Source organism: Sceloporus occidentalis, unplaced genomic scaffold, assembly GCF_023333645.1.
Source record: "Sceloporus occidentalis isolate IW3139 unplaced genomic scaffold, rSceOcc1.0.p SCAF_41, whole genome shotgun sequence".
NCBI classification, from domain to species: domain Eukaryota; kingdom Metazoa; phylum Chordata; class Lepidosauria; order Squamata; family Phrynosomatidae; genus Sceloporus; species Sceloporus occidentalis.
This window is the reverse complement of record NW_028317021.1, coordinates 159,411-176,803: the sequence shown is the minus strand read 5'-3', so window position 1 is coordinate 176,803 and position 17,393 is coordinate 159,411. Positions and strand designations below refer to the sequence as shown.

General features: G+C 37.7%; 1 protein-coding gene across 1 annotated transcript in view; it reads right to left on the bottom strand.

Moving 5' to 3' along the window:
* Positions 1-3,836: 3,836 nt before the first annotated feature.
* The window catches only part of LOC149289956 (adhesion G protein-coupled receptor D1-like), a gene marked incomplete at its 5' end in the record, with an annotated part of 168,721 nt that continues 155,164 nt past the window's right edge, over positions 3,837-17,393 (bottom strand). Inside the window, 4 exons of the mRNA XM_089490047.1 lie at positions 3,837-5,374; positions 8,900-8,992; positions 15,383-15,424; positions 16,792-16,918. Of these exons, the coding sequence (XP_089346173.1) occupies positions 5,279-5,374; positions 8,900-8,992; positions 15,383-15,424; positions 16,792-16,918 (358 nt within the window). The remainder of the gene's footprint in view (positions 5,375-8,899; positions 8,993-15,382; positions 15,425-16,791; positions 16,919-17,393) is intronic.

The following is a 17,393-nucleotide window of genomic DNA, read 5'->3' as shown; positions in this document are numbered from 1 at the left end:
AGTAATAATAGCAAGGCAATATATGGCAATTGACAATACTTGATACTCAGAGATATTTTTCTCGGGAGGACTGGCATCAGTGGAACTTATGATTTCAAATAAAACTAACATGGAATTGCTAATTCATGGAAGTGCTAAGTGGTGTTCTGACTTTTCCCTTTAGCATTAACCTACACCATGCCACATTCCCTGAATTACTTGGTGGTGTGTGAGGTAATGTTAAGTTCAATGTGTGGTTAATGTCTAAAGTCTACATGTAATTGGCTTTCTGTATGGTGACAATAGCCATTGAGAATGGCAGGTCATTATCTACAATCACTGCTTCTGTCCCAATTTCCAAATGAATTGCCATTACTTGAGTCCGTTGAGAATGTTGCTTTTAATCTTAAACTCCCCAACACAGTCATTAGCCATGCTGGCTGGTTGATCTGGAAGCTATAGTTTGAAAAGGTCACTTATCCATGCTCTGATATCACTTGACACTTTATGTCTGTGAGGTGACATAATGGGAAAACATTGGGGGGAGATGAAAATCAATCAGCTGTGGATTTTTGCACCATAGAAAGCCATCACAGTTGTCTCTGAATTTCAACAGCAACTGCAACCACAGTGGAAACCTAGCTACCACAGCATCAGCCACAGCTAGTACCTCACTAGTACAGAACCCAGGGGGTCTAGAGAGGGATCAATCCACCCTTCCACACTCTAAGATTGTCAGACTCTAATCTATATCAAATGACTATAGTAATGCTTGTGACTTAGCGTTAAGGTATTGACAAAAGGCAGATGTCGCTGTTCCAGCCATGAAAAAGATGAGTAAATAAGAAAATTGGCTGAATGGGGGGAATTATTTTCCAGTAACTGCACTAGTAACTGCAGATGTAATCAAAATACCTTGCAGAAAAACACAGAACCAGACATGATTTTACAGTAATGTCAAACAATTAATGCACTAAAAAGATAGCTAAAAAATGGGAAATAACGGCGGTTTACAGACCTCCCCTTTGGGGCGGCCTGTACCTGCCCCTTTCCCTGACGGATCGGGGCCTCAGCTGCCACAGCGGCAGCCCTGAGGCCCTGGTCCGCTGCTTTTCCAGGCTGTGGGGAAGCGGCAAAAGGCCACTTCCCCGCGGCCTGGAAAGGGGTGTCCTTGGGGCTTCAAGCCCCAAGGATACCCCAACAGTGGTGGGGAAAGGGAGAAAGGGGCCACTTGGCCCCTTTCTCAATGGTGTTGCTGGCACAGCCATGTAAAGGCAGCACCAGCGACACAAACCCAGGAAGGAGCTCCAAAATGCTCCGTTTGGAGGCGGCGCAGCCGTGACATCATAATGGTGGCGCCTATGTGGACAGGGCGCCGCCATTTTGTACGTACTCTGTACGTACTAGGGTTGGGGGCGTCTGAAAGAGATGCCCCCAGGCAACCCTTGTATGTACAGAGTACGTACAAAACGGCCCATTTGTAAAGGGCCAACAATACCTTTCTTAAGAAATTGAAGTTGATAGTTCAACCCCTGCTAGGCCCTCCTTATCATCTAAATAATAAACTTGCACTTACAACAATGAATAAAGAAATTGTGTTAGACTTTTCTAAGTGACAAACAGTGGAAGGAGTTGGATGAATGACAGTTGTATATGAGAGATGGCTATTTAAGCTGCTGATATCTCTGTAGGATCATGAGATCTTTCTTTTTGACTTTTTTTTCTTATGCAAAATAATTACAAGGAATAGGAGGGGTGACTGGAGATTTCACAATTTGTGATCCTAAGATCAGAAGGCAGGCAAATAAATCTTGAAAACCTCACAGCATTCTTCCATGACATTAAAGTGTATTTCTTGGATTTATAGTTGCATCTGAAAATCTCCATGTTGCCGAAATCCGGTGAGGAAAATTCAGTGAATGTTCTCCAAACTCTATGTCATGAAAAGCGCAACCCCCCCCCCCCACAAAAAAAAATCTCCATTCGTTTACATTTACTTTGAGTAAGAACATTTGCAATAAATTTGTTACACAATTGTTTTCTGAAAATGTTGGCTGGAAATTTTAAAAGCAATCACACATAAGAGCTGGTGGATTTGAAACACCCTGGTTCATGTTGGCACTGGACTGTATTAAGAACAGCATCTGGAAGGATGTTATACAAGAGGGTTTAGAAAGGCATCATACTCTGAGAGAGTAATAGAAGACCTTGAATTTCCTCTTCTAACTTTCATCTTGGCCTTTGAAACACAGCTTCTACAGTTTGTTGTGTTGCATCATTTTTTGTTGGTGGAATTGTCAAGTTTGTTCTTATTTAGTTCATGTATACTGTCTTGATTGATCGCTTACAATAAAATTAATTTTTTTAAAAAAACTAATGCTGGTGTGGGCCAATATGTTCTTACACTTGGATTTAGAAATTGAGCAAAATTTCTTTGACTATGCCCAAATGCTGCTGATTGAGAAATTCACTCATCTGTAGTTCAGATCTCATTCCACCTCCACCCCATACATACTTCCAGGGCAGAAATGCACAGTTCTTTGAACCTTGTACAGTCATAATGTTACATGCCTCACTCTCTGACAGTGTTCAAAGCAGAATTTAAAATGACAGAATAAACTGAACAAGCCAACATTAATCTTTATTAGGGAATCAAGATTGCATGGGTTGTTTTCTTCTTATAATAAGAGGGGTGGTGGAAAATCAGCTATTTTATTACTTTCTCGACAAAGCTGTCATTGCTCCTACACAATCTATTTTTAACTCACATCTCATTCAATTAAGGTTTCATATTGTTGACAACACCACGCCATTCCAAAGACATATTGCAAAGCCACAAAAGAATGTCTATAAATAAACAGCAGGATTTTTATATTTCTGAAAAATAATGGTAGGTTTTGCTTTAGAACAACCAACTAGATTTTTTAAACAACAACAACAGAGATTTGTTTGTGTGTTCCTTATTCATCCCATTCACTCATTTACAAAACACTGAAAAATATATAGAGTTCAGCATGGACTTAGATGGAAAAGAGGAATGTATGGTTTATTCATTTTTAATGTGTATACACATTCAGTATGTGTGCATGCGCATGCACACATAGTGGCTATCCACTGCGTGGATGGAAGGGGCCATGGGGAGGAGGGACAGGATATCAGCCAAGTTGCATACATGTAATGAAATCTGGAGCCAATAATGTATTTCACAAGTGGAAGACATCAGGAAAATAGGATAAATACAAAAGTATTAAAATATATTTAATAAAGTGTTTATAACTTCACAACACAGAATCATGTCTGCAACAATATTAGCCCTATGGTTAGCTCAAATCAAAGTTTGAAAACCCATTTCTAGTTGAAAACCAGAGGTGGCAGTCAGCTACAAGTGCAATTTACATCAATACAAATGCCTCATTAAATTATAGTTAACTCTGGTCCAAAACACATTGTGAAAATAATCCAGTTTGAGACTGCTTTAACTGCCTTGACTCAGTGCCAGGGAATCCTGGGAATTGTATTTTATTGTGGCACCAGAGTTCTCTGACAGAAAAGGCTAAGGAGTTTAGTGCACAGCTAAATAATCCGGTTTACCTTGCCCAGTTTGAATCCTCTTCCTGGATGCAGCTGGATAAAATCGTATGCATTTTGTGGCCGATGCCACCTCTCGCATAAAACCCACCTAAATCCCAGCTAGAATCCAAGCTTAAATGGCTGATTTGCAAAGCCGTGAAGTTCCCAACTTTGCAAATCAGCCGGCTGAGCGCAGCTGGGAGCCGGGTTTTAGGCAGGAGGCGGCATCAGCGGCAATATATATATGATAATATCCGGCTGCATCTTGAAAGAGGATTCCAGCTGGGCAAGGTAAACCAGATTATTTAGCTATGCACTAAACTCCTAAATGCCTCACAAAATAATCCAGTTAAACTGGATTATTTTGGTAATGTGTTTTGGACCTCTGAAAGAGGAAAGGAGGGAGCAATTTCCATGCTACCATCTTCCCTTCTGTGCTGGACATAGCAGTCCGAACACCCTATTTGCATTGTTTTAAAAGTAAAGTTCTGGCACTTCAAACTGCAAAACACCTTAAACAGCATTTACTGCAGGTGTTGTGTGAAGCTATGTCAGAATGAAAACCTAGTTTAAAAAATACTCATAAAGAAAGGGAGAAAAATCTTTGTGGAATTAAAACAGGTGTTGTTTCTCTTCAAAAGCTTTGGCATCATTACTTTGCTTGGAAATACAAAAGGATTGTTTATCGTGAGAAGAAATAAAAAACTATAAAAAAGATGTAACAGAACTCCAGCTGCATTCTGGCTAGTGGCTTCACAGTACTTTTCTCCCCTCGTTGTTCACCTTGTGTGGAGGTGTGTTTTAAATTTTTATTTTACTTCCATCATCCTTTTGCATGATTCAGTGGTCTAGTCTATCCTGCAAAGGAGATAGGCATGTCCCAGAAGCAATCCCACTACAATTTCCAAAGGTTTATAGGTCAATCTGTAAAAAATATTGAGCACATTCATTGATCCTCATCTGGCATCTGGCTCCTGGCAAAAGGTATTACATCTTATATGCATAATCTCTCTAATGAAATGACAAGGCAGATGGCCATTGCACGGCAATCAGAACAATCATGGCAAAAAGCAAACAGACATATAAGGCACACACCCACACTCCCTTTCCCAACACCTGCCATATTCATCGGTTCTAAGGCCAATGTCCATTGGGAAAGTGCATCCCAGTTTCATTTTCCCTTCAGCCTTTTGCTTTCAAGTTGTGTTGGAAAGAAATATCTGTATGTACATGTTTTTTGGTTACACTTCACCTGGACAATTGGCTTGGTCAAGTAATCCAATATAAATGAAGGATGCAGAGTTAGATAAGAATTGCCTGATTTTAATAATGCCATAAGAACTTTTTGCTTTGACTGGCAGATATGTATGTCATGATCATCACTCCTGAGATGGCTTTAACCTTCTGCAGTCCCATTAGTGAAGGAGCACAATCTCCACACTTAGTGTCTCTGTCACTGTTTTACAAGACCATCCAGTGTATATTGTTCTGAACGATTCAGCCGCTGTTCCTAAGTGATGGATAATATGTTAACAAAAGCAACATGGATTAACTCCATCCAATGCAACACAGCAAGGTTATTGTTTTTTCCTCAGTTGTGGAGGCAGTGATCAAAGGAGAAATTCCTACTGCCACAGTTTCTGAGAAAACACTGGAAAGGCAGACACCATTTCAGAAGTCCTGAGGCAATAACTTGGCTGACAGAGAGGAGGGCAAGTCAGGTCCAATGTCAGACTGCTGAGAGATCAATCTTGTTGGCAGAAATGGTGCTCTTGTCCCAGGTATTGAGTTTTGTAGGGGTTGCTCCTGGCCTGTTCCCAGTTATCTGGAGGGGAGAGGTGGAAAGGGAGGGCAAAATTTACAATTAATTTTTGAACTATGATTAAAAGGTAATGTGTCAACACTAATAGCCTAAATCGTATTGGTTAGTCCTAACTAGAGTACATTCCTTGGAATAATTGCTGAATGGTGACTCATAGCACATAGATTGTTATTGTGTACCTTCAAGTCATTTCCAAGTTGTGGTGACCCATGGGGTTTTCTTGGCAAGATTTGTTCAGAGAGGGTTTTTGCCCTTTCCTTCCTTTGAGGCTGAGAGCATATGACTCCCCCAAAGTCACCCAGTGGGTTTCCATCACTGAGCAGGGATTTGAACCCTAGTTTCCAAAGTTGTAGTTCAATGCTCAAATAACTACTCCATGCTGGCTCTCCTTAACAAATAGGCAAATCCCATTAATTAAATGAGTCTATTCTAACATTAGGACTAATTGGACTTTAGGGCCTGAACAGACAGGCCGAAATAAAGCGGCTTCAGTCACTTTGGAGGTATGCTCTTTAAATGACACACACATCTTAATTGGCCAGAAGCTGCACCAAAGCTGCACTCTAGACATTAGGACTGGAGCATGGCTTTGGCACGGCTTCTGGCCTCTTAGGATTTATACAGCATTTAAACAGCATACCTCCAAAGTGACCCGAAGCAGCTTTATTTTGGCCTGTCTTTTAGGGCCCTAACTCAACATTCTAAGAGAGGTTAAAACTGAAAGTATATTTCTAGCTTCAATTAAACTGCCACTGACTTCCAGGAAAACAAATTAAACCACTGGTCTTGCCTTAGACTGCTGAAAGCCTTGGTGTACAAACCATTCAGAGAACATTTCACAAAATACATTAAGCATATCTTCAGAACTAGAGCTACATAATTTGTTGATCCTATAAACACGCATTGGTTTTCAAATAATCCCATTCTCACAAAATCCTTTGCAAATCCATTAGTCTACTGAAGAGCCTCTGTACATCTGCCATGGAACTGCTGTGCCAGCATAGAATTCTGGGTCAGATACTGTGGTTTATAATTCTGTGATTCTATGATATTATCCCTTAAGATGTAAAGCAATTATGTTGTCTCATTTTTGTCCGGACAATAGCCCATTGCTGCCCCCTCCATGACATTTCTCACTTCCAGTGCAAGAATGAGATGCGTCATGCCTCCTATTATTATGTGAAAATTGTCTTTTTGCAAAATTAGTGTCATTTTCCTTTTGGAAGCTAAGAACATGCACACAGCATGGGCAGAAGGACGGCTTGATCAGTGAAAAAAAATGCAAACCACTCATCCATTAAAAGTCAAGGAAACAAGCAGTCTTTGTTATAACCATTTGAATAACAATCTGTAACGTGAATGCATTAAGTTGTGACCCCAAAAATTAATCTTTTCTTCTCTTGGGTGATGAAGAAAAAAAAATGATGTTTCTTGTTCCTGTATACAAATAGCTTAAACTGTATAAAAAATATTAAGCGCACGACCAAATTAAAACTTGTGTTTAAAAGGCTACAACAATTTAAAAACAGGTACATTCATCAGAAGGAACTGGCAAAACTACCTCTGAGGATTCCTTGCCTAACAAAACCCTCCGAAATTCATGGGGGTTGCCATAGATTGACAGGCAACTTGAAAGCACACATACACATACAAAATAAATTAAGCTCCAAAGGCTTCAATAAAAAGCCAACTCTTGACTTGGTGCTAGAAAGAAACCAGCATTGGTGCCACCCTCATTAATTATAGGTACAGATGAAGCTGTCTTCATACAATTGTAGAACCGTAGAGGTAGAAGAGACCACAAGGGCCATCCAGTCCATCCCCATTCTGCCATGCAGGAACCCTCCATCAAAACATCCCCGACAGATGGCCATCCAGCCTCTGCTTAAAGACCTCCAAGGAAGGAGATTCCACTACACTCCGAGGAAGGAGTGTGTTCCACTGTCGAACAGCCCTTACTATCAGGACGTCCCTCCTAATGTTGAGGTGGAATCTCTTTTCCTATAGTTTGCATCCATTGTTTCGGGTCCTAGTCTCTGGAACAGCAGAAAACAAGCTTGCTCCCTCCTCAATATGACATCCCTTCAAATATTTAAACAGGGCTATCATATCATCTCTTAACCTTCTCTTCTCCAGGCTAAAGATCCCCAGCTCCCTAAGTTGTTCCTCATATGGCATGGTTTCCAGACCCTTCATCATTTTAGTTGCCCTCCTGTGGTCAAGCTCCAGTTTGTCAATGTCCTTTTTGAATTGTGGTGCCCAGAACTGGACACAATATTCCAGATGGGGCCTGACCAAAGCAGAGTACAGTGGCACTATTACTTCTCTTGATATAGACACTATACTTCTATTGATGCAGCCTAAAATCGCATTGGCCTTTTAGCTGCTGCATCGCACTGTTGACTCATGTTCAACTTGTGGTCTACTTGGACTCCCAGATTCCTTTCACACATAGTCTCATTCAGCCAGGTGTCCCCCATCCTAAATCTGTGCATTTTATTTTTCTGCCCTAAGTGCAGTACCTTACATTTCTCTGTGTTGAATTTCATTTTGTTAGCTTTGGCCCAGTCTTCTAGTCTATTCAGGTCAGTTTAAATTTTAATCCTGTCCTCTGGGGTATTCACTACTCCTCCTAATTTGGTGTCATCTGCAAATTTGATAAGTATACCCCCAATTCTGTCATCCAACTCGTTGATAAAGATGTTGAATAGCACTGGGCCCAGGACAGAGCCCTGTGGGACTCCATCTTGTTCATCAGTAGATCATTACTTTATCTACTCAATGGCACCTCTAGTAATTGTCAGCAGCAACTCTCCAAACTTTCAGGCAGTCTGTCCAAGCCCTAACTGGAGATGCCATGGATTGAACCTGGAACTTTCTGCATTCAAAGCATGTTTTATAACTGAAGCAAAGTGCTTCATACAGGTGAAAGCTGTATGCAGCTGAATGACATATTAGCATATAACTCTGCATTCTACTGAGTCAGACCATTGGTCCATCTTGTACTGGGTTTTTCTAATATTATCTATGGTGACCAGTGGTAGCTCCTGCAAATCTCAGTTTGTATCCCAGTACTGGGATCCTGAAAAAAAGATCTAAGATCAATTTTTGATTAGAGACTGGGGATTCAATTTGGGACCTTCTACATACAATCTTAATTATATGGGATCCTCTCTCTCCCAAAATAATGATGATGTATAAGCCAATAATTATCAATCTTTGGTCCCCAGATATTTTGGATGAACTGTCAGAAACAATGACCACTGGCCATGGTGGGGGTGTCTGTAAATTGAAGTTGAAAATATCTGGAGAATCAAAGGCTGAGAACCACGTGCCTGAAACCAAGTGCCTGAAAAGAAAGCACTTTTCAGGGAAGCTTGCCATAACTGCTGACTATCTTAAAATAGATAGTCAGTCAGTCAGTAAGTCTGACTGTTGGAGTGGTCCAGTTCTTTCTTATTCTCAGTGTTTGGGCACCAGTTCATCCCAATCAGAGTATGAAGTCTTACCAGTTCTAGGAATACTCACAATATCTGAGTTGAAAGGTTTCACATTGATGTTGCGGACTGAACTGCTGGTCAGTGACCATACCTTGGTTTTGTGCTTAAACGCAGCTCTAACCTTGTTGGGGAGAAGAAAGATGACGGTGTTTAAAAATCGCACCTTGCTGATACAATTAAAAATTATTCCTTTCACAAGCTACACTTCATCATGGAAATGTTCTGTCTCATCTCTTCTCACCATCATGCTGTTTCTCCATTGTTGTTGTCGTCATCATTATCATCGTCATCATCATCATTGACTGGCATCCAGCAATTGCAAGTATGTAACATACAGTTACACATTTGCAACTACACTTGTCCCTCCATATTCACTAGGGTTAGGGGCACAAGACCCCCGTGAATATGGAAAAAATGCAAATAACAAAAACACCATGTTTTTACCTGAAAGGACACCACTCTAGGAATCTCTAGGTCCTCCAGTACAACTCTGTGGTCAATGTCCGACAGACACTGGCCATAGAACTGCACTGGAGGAGCTACAAAGGCCTAGTAGAGTATTCTCTCTAGGGATCTCTAGGTCTTTCAATGCAACGTTTAGTTAAAGTTGACCATAGAGTTGCCCTGGAGGACCTAGATATGCTTACCGGGAACATATTAATCTAATTCGTGAATAATCAAATCCACAAATATCAAAGCCACAAATATGGAGGGATGAGTGTACTACATATTGACAATCCCTACACAGCCTCTAGTTTTTGGGTTTTTTATTTTTTAAAAAAACTTTATTTAACAATTAAAACACTACAAACATCGTATTTCAGTTTCGTTAATCCTTTACATGTGATTAATTTTTCTGATCATTCACCTATATTACCTACTAATAACATTGACTTCCTAGAGAATTCTGAGTTCCCCGCATTCAATAAGTATATCTATATTACTAACTCTTACCCATCTACAGTTTTTCTATTAGCCCCATCCATAGAGTCATTTCTTTAACTGGAAAAATATTAGATATGCCAGTCCATGCCTTTTATGAACCAATTTATATGCCACACCAGTAACTATATTATCATTTCCGACATCTTTCCTCTTCTCTAATCTTTTATTAAAGCCAAATACAACTCTCCCTTTTCTTCATTTTGTATATATTTTACCCAAGGCTCCCAATCTTTATAAAAATCAACTAGCTTATCCTTCTTCATCAATGTTGTTAATTTATCCATCTCGAAAAAATCCATAACTTTTAATTTCCAGTCATCTACCGTAGGGGTATTCTCAGATTTCCAATATCTTGCAAATAATGTTCTTGCGGCCACAGTCATATAAAATACTATTTTTTCCTTTCCAGTTTCTAAATTAACCGAGTCTGTAATATTCAGAAGATACATTTTTGGGTCAGCTCTTTCTTTAATGTTGACCATTTTTTAAATCTCGTTATGAATTTTCTTCCAGTACATTCTTACTTTTGAACATTTCCACCAGCTATGTAGGTAGGTACCTACCTCTTTTTTACATTTCCAGCAGGTGTTCTTATTTTTCTTAAACATTTTTGATAATTTGTAGGGTGATAATTACCATCTAAAGAGTGATTTATATATGTTCTCTCTCACTTCTGCACTTGGGGGGTGTATTTTATCCTGATTTGCCATAATTTCTCCCAATGCTCCCATTGTATCGTTTCTTTCAAGTCCACTGCCCATTTAATCATATATTCTTTTATTGTTTCATCTTCTAATTCAAAATTCCTAATCAAACTATATAACTTTGAAATTTGTTTTTTTGGGTTTTTAATAATATTTTCTAATTGTAATTCTGCCGATCCTATACCATTAGTTTGACTATCCATTAGGAATCTTTTTCTAAACTGTCTATACGCAAACCAATTACATGTATATCCCTCATTTTGCAGATCCTCTTGTGTTTTCATTATTCTCACTTCCTCTTGTAATTTTGTTAAATCGTCATATGTCACCCAGGAATTTTCTTTTATTTCCACTCTGTTAAACATAGCTTCATTGGTGGAGGCCCATGTAGGTATTTTTTTGGCACCATTTCTTTTTATATTTATTCCAAATCTTTAATAAAGATTTCCTGATTATGTGGTTATTGAAATTCCCATCCAATTTTATTTTTCCATAAAACAAATACCCATGCAGTCCAAATTTTAAATCAACCTTCTCCAAATTTAACATTCTCTTTTTGTCCAGTCTGATCCAATCTAATATCCAATCTAAGACTCCTGCATATTACTACCATTTTAAATTTGGCAGTGCTAATCCTCCTTTTTCAATTGAATCTTGTAAAATCTTTGTTTTCACCCTGGGTTTTTTGTTGTTCCATATGAATTTGAACAAATCTTTTTCCCATTTCAAAAAGGGAGAATCATTAATTATGATTGGGAGATTTTAAAATAAGTACATCATTTTAGGTAACACCACCATCTTTACGGTTGCAATTTTACCCATCCAAGATATATTCAGTTTTTTCCATTTCTCCAAATCTTTTTTAACTGAAGCCCACATTTTTTCATAATTATTTCGAAAGAGATCAGTATTTTTTGTAGATATTATAACCCCCAAATATTTGATTGTTTTCTTCAATTTAAATCCAGTTTTCTGTTCTAATATTTTCTTTTCCTCTTTGGTCAGATTCATAGCCAAGATTTTTGTCTTTTCTATATTTATCCAGTATTCAGCTACTTTACCAAAATTTTTAAATACTTTTAATAATTATTCACTACTTTCTATTGGATTCAATATTGTCAGGACCAGATCATCCGCATATGTTCTTAGTTTGTATTCCTCTCCTGTCAATTTAAACCCTTCAGTTAGTTGATTCCTTCTAATATTTATTAGAAGAGGTTCCAAAACCATTATAAATAACAAAGAGGACAAGGGGCGCCCTTGTCTCACCCCTTTATATGTCCTGCAAGGCTTTGTTTTTTTCATCATTTATCATTATCTTTGTTTCCTGTTTGTCGTATATTGTTTCAATCCCTCTCAAGAAATTATCCCCAACATTTATAGTCAGTCAGTCAACCTTTATTAGGCATAAAAACAACATTTATACTTTTTAGTACCCCAAACATGAACTTCCAATTATTGTTGACAAAGGCTTTCTCTGCATCAATTAAAAATATTGCCAATTTCTTATCAATTTTCTTTTCATGAATTTCAATCAAATTTATTAAGTTTCTAATGTTATCTTTTATCATTCTGTTAGGGAGAAAGCCACATTGGTCTAAATGGATCCAATTACACAGTACTTTTTTTAAATCTTGCATCCAATATTGACACAAATAATTTATAATCCGAATTTAACAATGAAATAGGCCTATAATTCTTTGGACATATTGAATCTTTTCCTTCTTTTGAGATCAAATAGTGTTGGATTGAGTCCATCTTTGGGACATTTTTCTGATCATGACTTCGTTCATCATTTGCAGTAGTGGTTCCTTCAAATGTTCTCCACAAATTTTATAGAATTCATTTATAAACCCGTCTGGGCCTGGAGATTTCCCGGTTTTGCTGTTATGAATAGCTTGTGAAAGTTCTTGCAATGTAATTGGTTTATTCAAATTTTCTCTCTGCTCCTCCGTAAACTCCCTCATATTCAATTTATCCAAATATTTTGATATTTCTAATTCCTTAACGTTTGTTTTTTATAGTGTTCTGTATAATAGTCCAGAAAGATTTTCTTGATTCTACCCTGATTTGTGATTAAAACTTCATCCTCTTTTAATGCCATTATTGTACGTTTTGCTTTTTTCTTTTTTTAATTGGTATGCCAAAATTTTCCCTGATTTATTAGCCGATTCAAAATACTTTTGTTTCACAAATTTCAATTTCTTTTCCATATCTTCCACTATTAGAATTCTAATTTGTTTTTGTAAATATTTTATTTCTTGTATTACGTTCTAATTATTTGGCTCTTTCTTTAATACTGTTTCTTTCCCTTCCAATTCCTTATTAATCTTTGTCAATTTAGCATCACAATTTTTCTTTCTCTCCGATGCTTTTTTAATCAGCTAACCTCTTATTACTGTTTTTGAAGCGTCCCATATAGTTTGCATTGAAGTTTCATTGTTTAAGTTCTCCTTGAAATATAACTCAATGATCTTATTTAATTCCTTCACAAGAGATTCATCCTTCAGTAACATAGCATTTAGTTTCCAATTATATTCTCTTTTTCCTAATTTTAGATCTAATTGAACCGGGTTATGGTCAGACCATACTTTAGGTAGGGTTACAACCTTACTTATATTTTTGGTTAGATGTAACAAGGTCATGATCATATCTATTCTGGACCATGTTTTATGGGGGTTTGAATAAAAAGTAAAGTCTTTATTATCTCCATTTTTAATTCTCCACGCATCCCCTAATGTCAGTGTGTCCATCAAATTAAAAAATTCCTGTGGTAGCTTTCCTTGATTTTGTAAAATCTTTTTTTCCATGAATCTGTTCATTAGAGGGTTCATAACCCCATTCCAATCGCCAAGCATTATTATGGATTTGGATTCTAATTCCACTATTTTCTTCTTCAATCTTTTATAAAATTTATTTTTGTTCTCCAATGGGCCATAAGTGCCTACCAACAATTTTTTTTTTATTTTTACAATTTAATTCTACTATTACAAAGTGTCCTTCATTATCTCTACAAATTTCTCTAGCTTCATATTTCCCATTAACATATATAACAACACCCTTTTTCTTAGATTTAGATGCCGTTATAAAATCTTGACCTAATTTAACACATCTCAAATATTTTTAATCTTTTTCCTTTATTCTAGTTTTTTGTAAACATATCACATCTAGTTTTAATTTTTGCAAGTAGTAGAATATTTTTTTCCTTTTTTGCGGGGTGTTCATCCCTTGAATGCTCCATGTTAACAACTTTATAATATCAGCCATCTCCCAAATGTATCTTCTGAATAAAAAATCAAAACTTTAATAAATTATTTAGAAAAACTTTATTTATTCAATTAAAAGATTGGGTCTGAACTTTACAGTATGCTGGTTTTGCTTGTGTCTAATAGTCGTCAAATATCCTTTCTTCATCTTCCTCTTCCTCTTCCCTTCTCAGTCTTTTCTCTTCTGCTAGTAATTCTTGGTATTCTAATTCTGGGCTCGCTGTTTCTAATGGAGTTTGGTTTGGTTCCTCCAGTTCACCTAGTTCTGTCTTCTTTTTATCATCTGGGTTTTGATTCTCTTCTTCTTTCTTACTTTCTTTGTTTTGTTCGGAGGCGCATCTTAGAAAACTTCTTGCTAGCTCGGGGCAGCTGATCCTCATCCTTTCCTTGTTCCACCAGAATGTCAATCCATCTGGCACCTCCCACCGATAAGAAATTTCTTCCTTCCTTAGAAAAGTAGTCAAACCGATGTAGTCCTTCCTTTTTCGTAAAATTCTCCCTGGAATATCTTTAAGAACTTTCAATTCGTGATCTTTATACTGGAAAGGTATTTCGTTGTGTTTCATCAAAAACAGATCTCTAGTACGTTTCTTTACAAAATAAACTGCCACATCATGTGGCAAACCTTTCTGTTTTGCTACCTGGGAATTAATCCGGAAAAGGTTATCAATTTCATCCTAAAAAAAAATTGGGTCTTTCTCTAAGAATTTGGCTATTTCTGTAATCAATTTTTCTGCTAGGTTTTCATTTTTTTCCTCCAGTAAACCTCTAACTTTCAAACACTTTTCTCTCAGTTTTTGCTCCCAAATTGCTCTTTCATCCAATTCTTCTTCCCTTTTATTTGTAAGCCTAGCAAAATCTGTTCTAATTTTTCACTTCTAAATTCTAGTAGAATTTAGAATCTTTGTTTTGTTTTTTGTATCTCCAATGTCAGTTTGTCTACCATTTGATTTATTTCTTTCAAATCAGACCTAATCTCCTGTTTCATTTCTTTCTTGAAGTTGCTCATTTCTTTACCCAAATTTATTGATAGATTTTCAATTTTTTTCCAGTATTAGTTGATTCATATCTGGAATATTTATTTTTTCTTCTGAATTTCTTCTCTGACTTTGATTTTGGGATTGAGATTGATTTCTGGTGTTCATTTTCTGTAGTTTTGTGAAACATTTAGCCTTCTCTGTTAGAGAGCTCTGGTTTCACAATAAACTACAATTCCCAGGATTCCCTAGCACTGAGCCAGGGCAGTTAAAGTGGCCTCAAACTGGGTTACATCTGCAACGTGTTTCGGACCTTAGTTTATTTGTTTCATGACAAAGCCATAAGTCATACTGTAGTGACAACTGCTCAATACATGATATAAAATCCATACATATTGCTGAGCAATATAAAAGATCCTTTTCAGCCTCTGCACATTAAACAGCATTGTTATTTTCTTAAGGCCTTGGCTGATTTACAACCAAAATTTTAATTCATTATATTATTTCACTTAATAAATGCACACACACACACAGAGAGAGAGAGAGAGAGAGAGAGAGAGAGAGTGTCCAGTGTTTCCAGCCTCTTGGATCTAGGAGTTTTTTTTATATAGAAACATACCTCTGAGTTCAGCAGACAGTGGAACAGAAAGATAAAGAACCCCTTTAAAAGAAAGGAAAATATTCCTTGTTACAAAGGTTGATTTCTGCTGTTTTAGTTAAGCACCAAATTTGCAGTTGAAAGAAATGAGCCCTTAGGAGGGGAAAACATGACATTCTCTTTAAGTCAGCCACAGGGAACATGTGGTGCCATAGGGAACAACAACTGGGTGTTGCTGGACTATAACTTCCAATTTTCAATCATTACTGGCAATACCGGCTAGTGTTTATTAGCACTTCAGTCCATTAACAACTGGAGAGCTAGACATTCTGCAGTCCTAGACTGAGGTTTTTTGTTTGCTGGTTTGGTTTGGTTTGGGGTTTCTTTGCTAGGGAAAAACAGAAGCTCTGAACATCTATTACACAGAGTTGTTAACATTTTGTCTTTATGGCCCCTATACCAACCTCTTTGGAATGGTTTAGGGAGAAGATAAATCTTCTCATAGAGGCTACTTCTATGGTGAAGCAGTGGTTACTCAACCCTCTTGAGAAAGAGGAATGAGAGGATCAAGTTCTCCTCCAGTTTTCCACTGATGGTGCCCATATTCAGGTGACAACGTCTTTACCACCAGTAGTAGGAATGTGCAACAGAGAAGAAAATTATCAGTTTCCCCTTTACTTCCTTCAGAGATAAAAAGGCCAGCTGACCCACTTTGTTGTGCTGTCACTTTGGCTTCTCCACTCACAAGAAGAACAAAATAGTCAAGTTTGGTCTGGCAAATCTACTTTCAGGTTAAGTTAGAGAACCCAGCCATTGAGTCCACTGGCACTGGTACCTCCTTGGGCTCCTGCATAGCTGAGCCACAGAGAGGCTATTACAAATAATGTCCCACAATTACCCCCAGTAACACTTTGTCAAAGGCACTGTGGGAAATTTATACTGATGGCTTATAGATCGGTGAGCTCTTGGTGGCCATTAACATAGGAGCATAGGAGACCATGCATAGAGCATAGAACAGGTTCTTAGTGGGATCTTGTTTTCAATGAGTGGCAGTTGGCTGTAAGAGGGTAATTTGTGCCGTAGAACATTTTAAAGACAGCATGTGAATATTTTTAAATAAAGAAATGCATTTGATCCCTTGCTTTCAATTTACCTTCAAAAAAGGAGACATATTATGTTCCTCTTCCTCACCACCCAAAAAATAGCATAAGTTTCAGTAAGTTCCTGGGGTTTACTGAATATTTAATAATGGACCATAAAACCAATTGTTTTTTTTCTTCTTTTGGGTAATGTAGAAAGGACACGAGAGATCAGAAGGGCGGGTGGATAATAACAGAAATGCAAAACTCTTTGCAATTGGGGGAAGAAAGACAATTCAGTCCAAATTTATCTGGGCTCCTCAGCTCCTTAACTGAGCTATGTGGACTTACTTGTAATGAGTTAAATATTGCAAACATGTACTGAAATACCAGCACTTGAGCATTGACTGCTAGAACACCGAAGATCCATGAACTTCCCAAGATAGGTAGCAATACAGCAACTGCTTTGGCTGTCATCCTGTAAAATAAAGGGAAAGGATAGATATAAGCACTGCAGAAATGAGTCACCATCAGAACTTTGTATTCCTAACTGCACAGTCAGAAATTTCCAGAATTCTTGAGTTCACATTGTCTTTCGGACTCTGCATCAGGGCCTGTATGTGGAATGTTGTTTTGTCAAGACAAGGTAACTTGACTTTTGTATGACATGGATAAGGAGTGCAAGACATTTAGTGCAGTGGCTGTGTATTTAGTGCAACTAAGTCATGCAGAATTGGGCAAAACACACTTCTCCTAAAGGTCCTTAAGTAAAAGAACTGGAGACATTGTGCAGAATCCTGGTGGGAACTTGCATCTTTGTAACCTACTTATGTGGGAATTAGAATCATAGAGTTGGAAGAGACCACAAAGGGCACCCAGTCCAAACCCCTGCCACGCAGGAACACTTGGGCAGTTCTCCAACATTTAGACTTGGGCAGTTCTGTAACATTTGT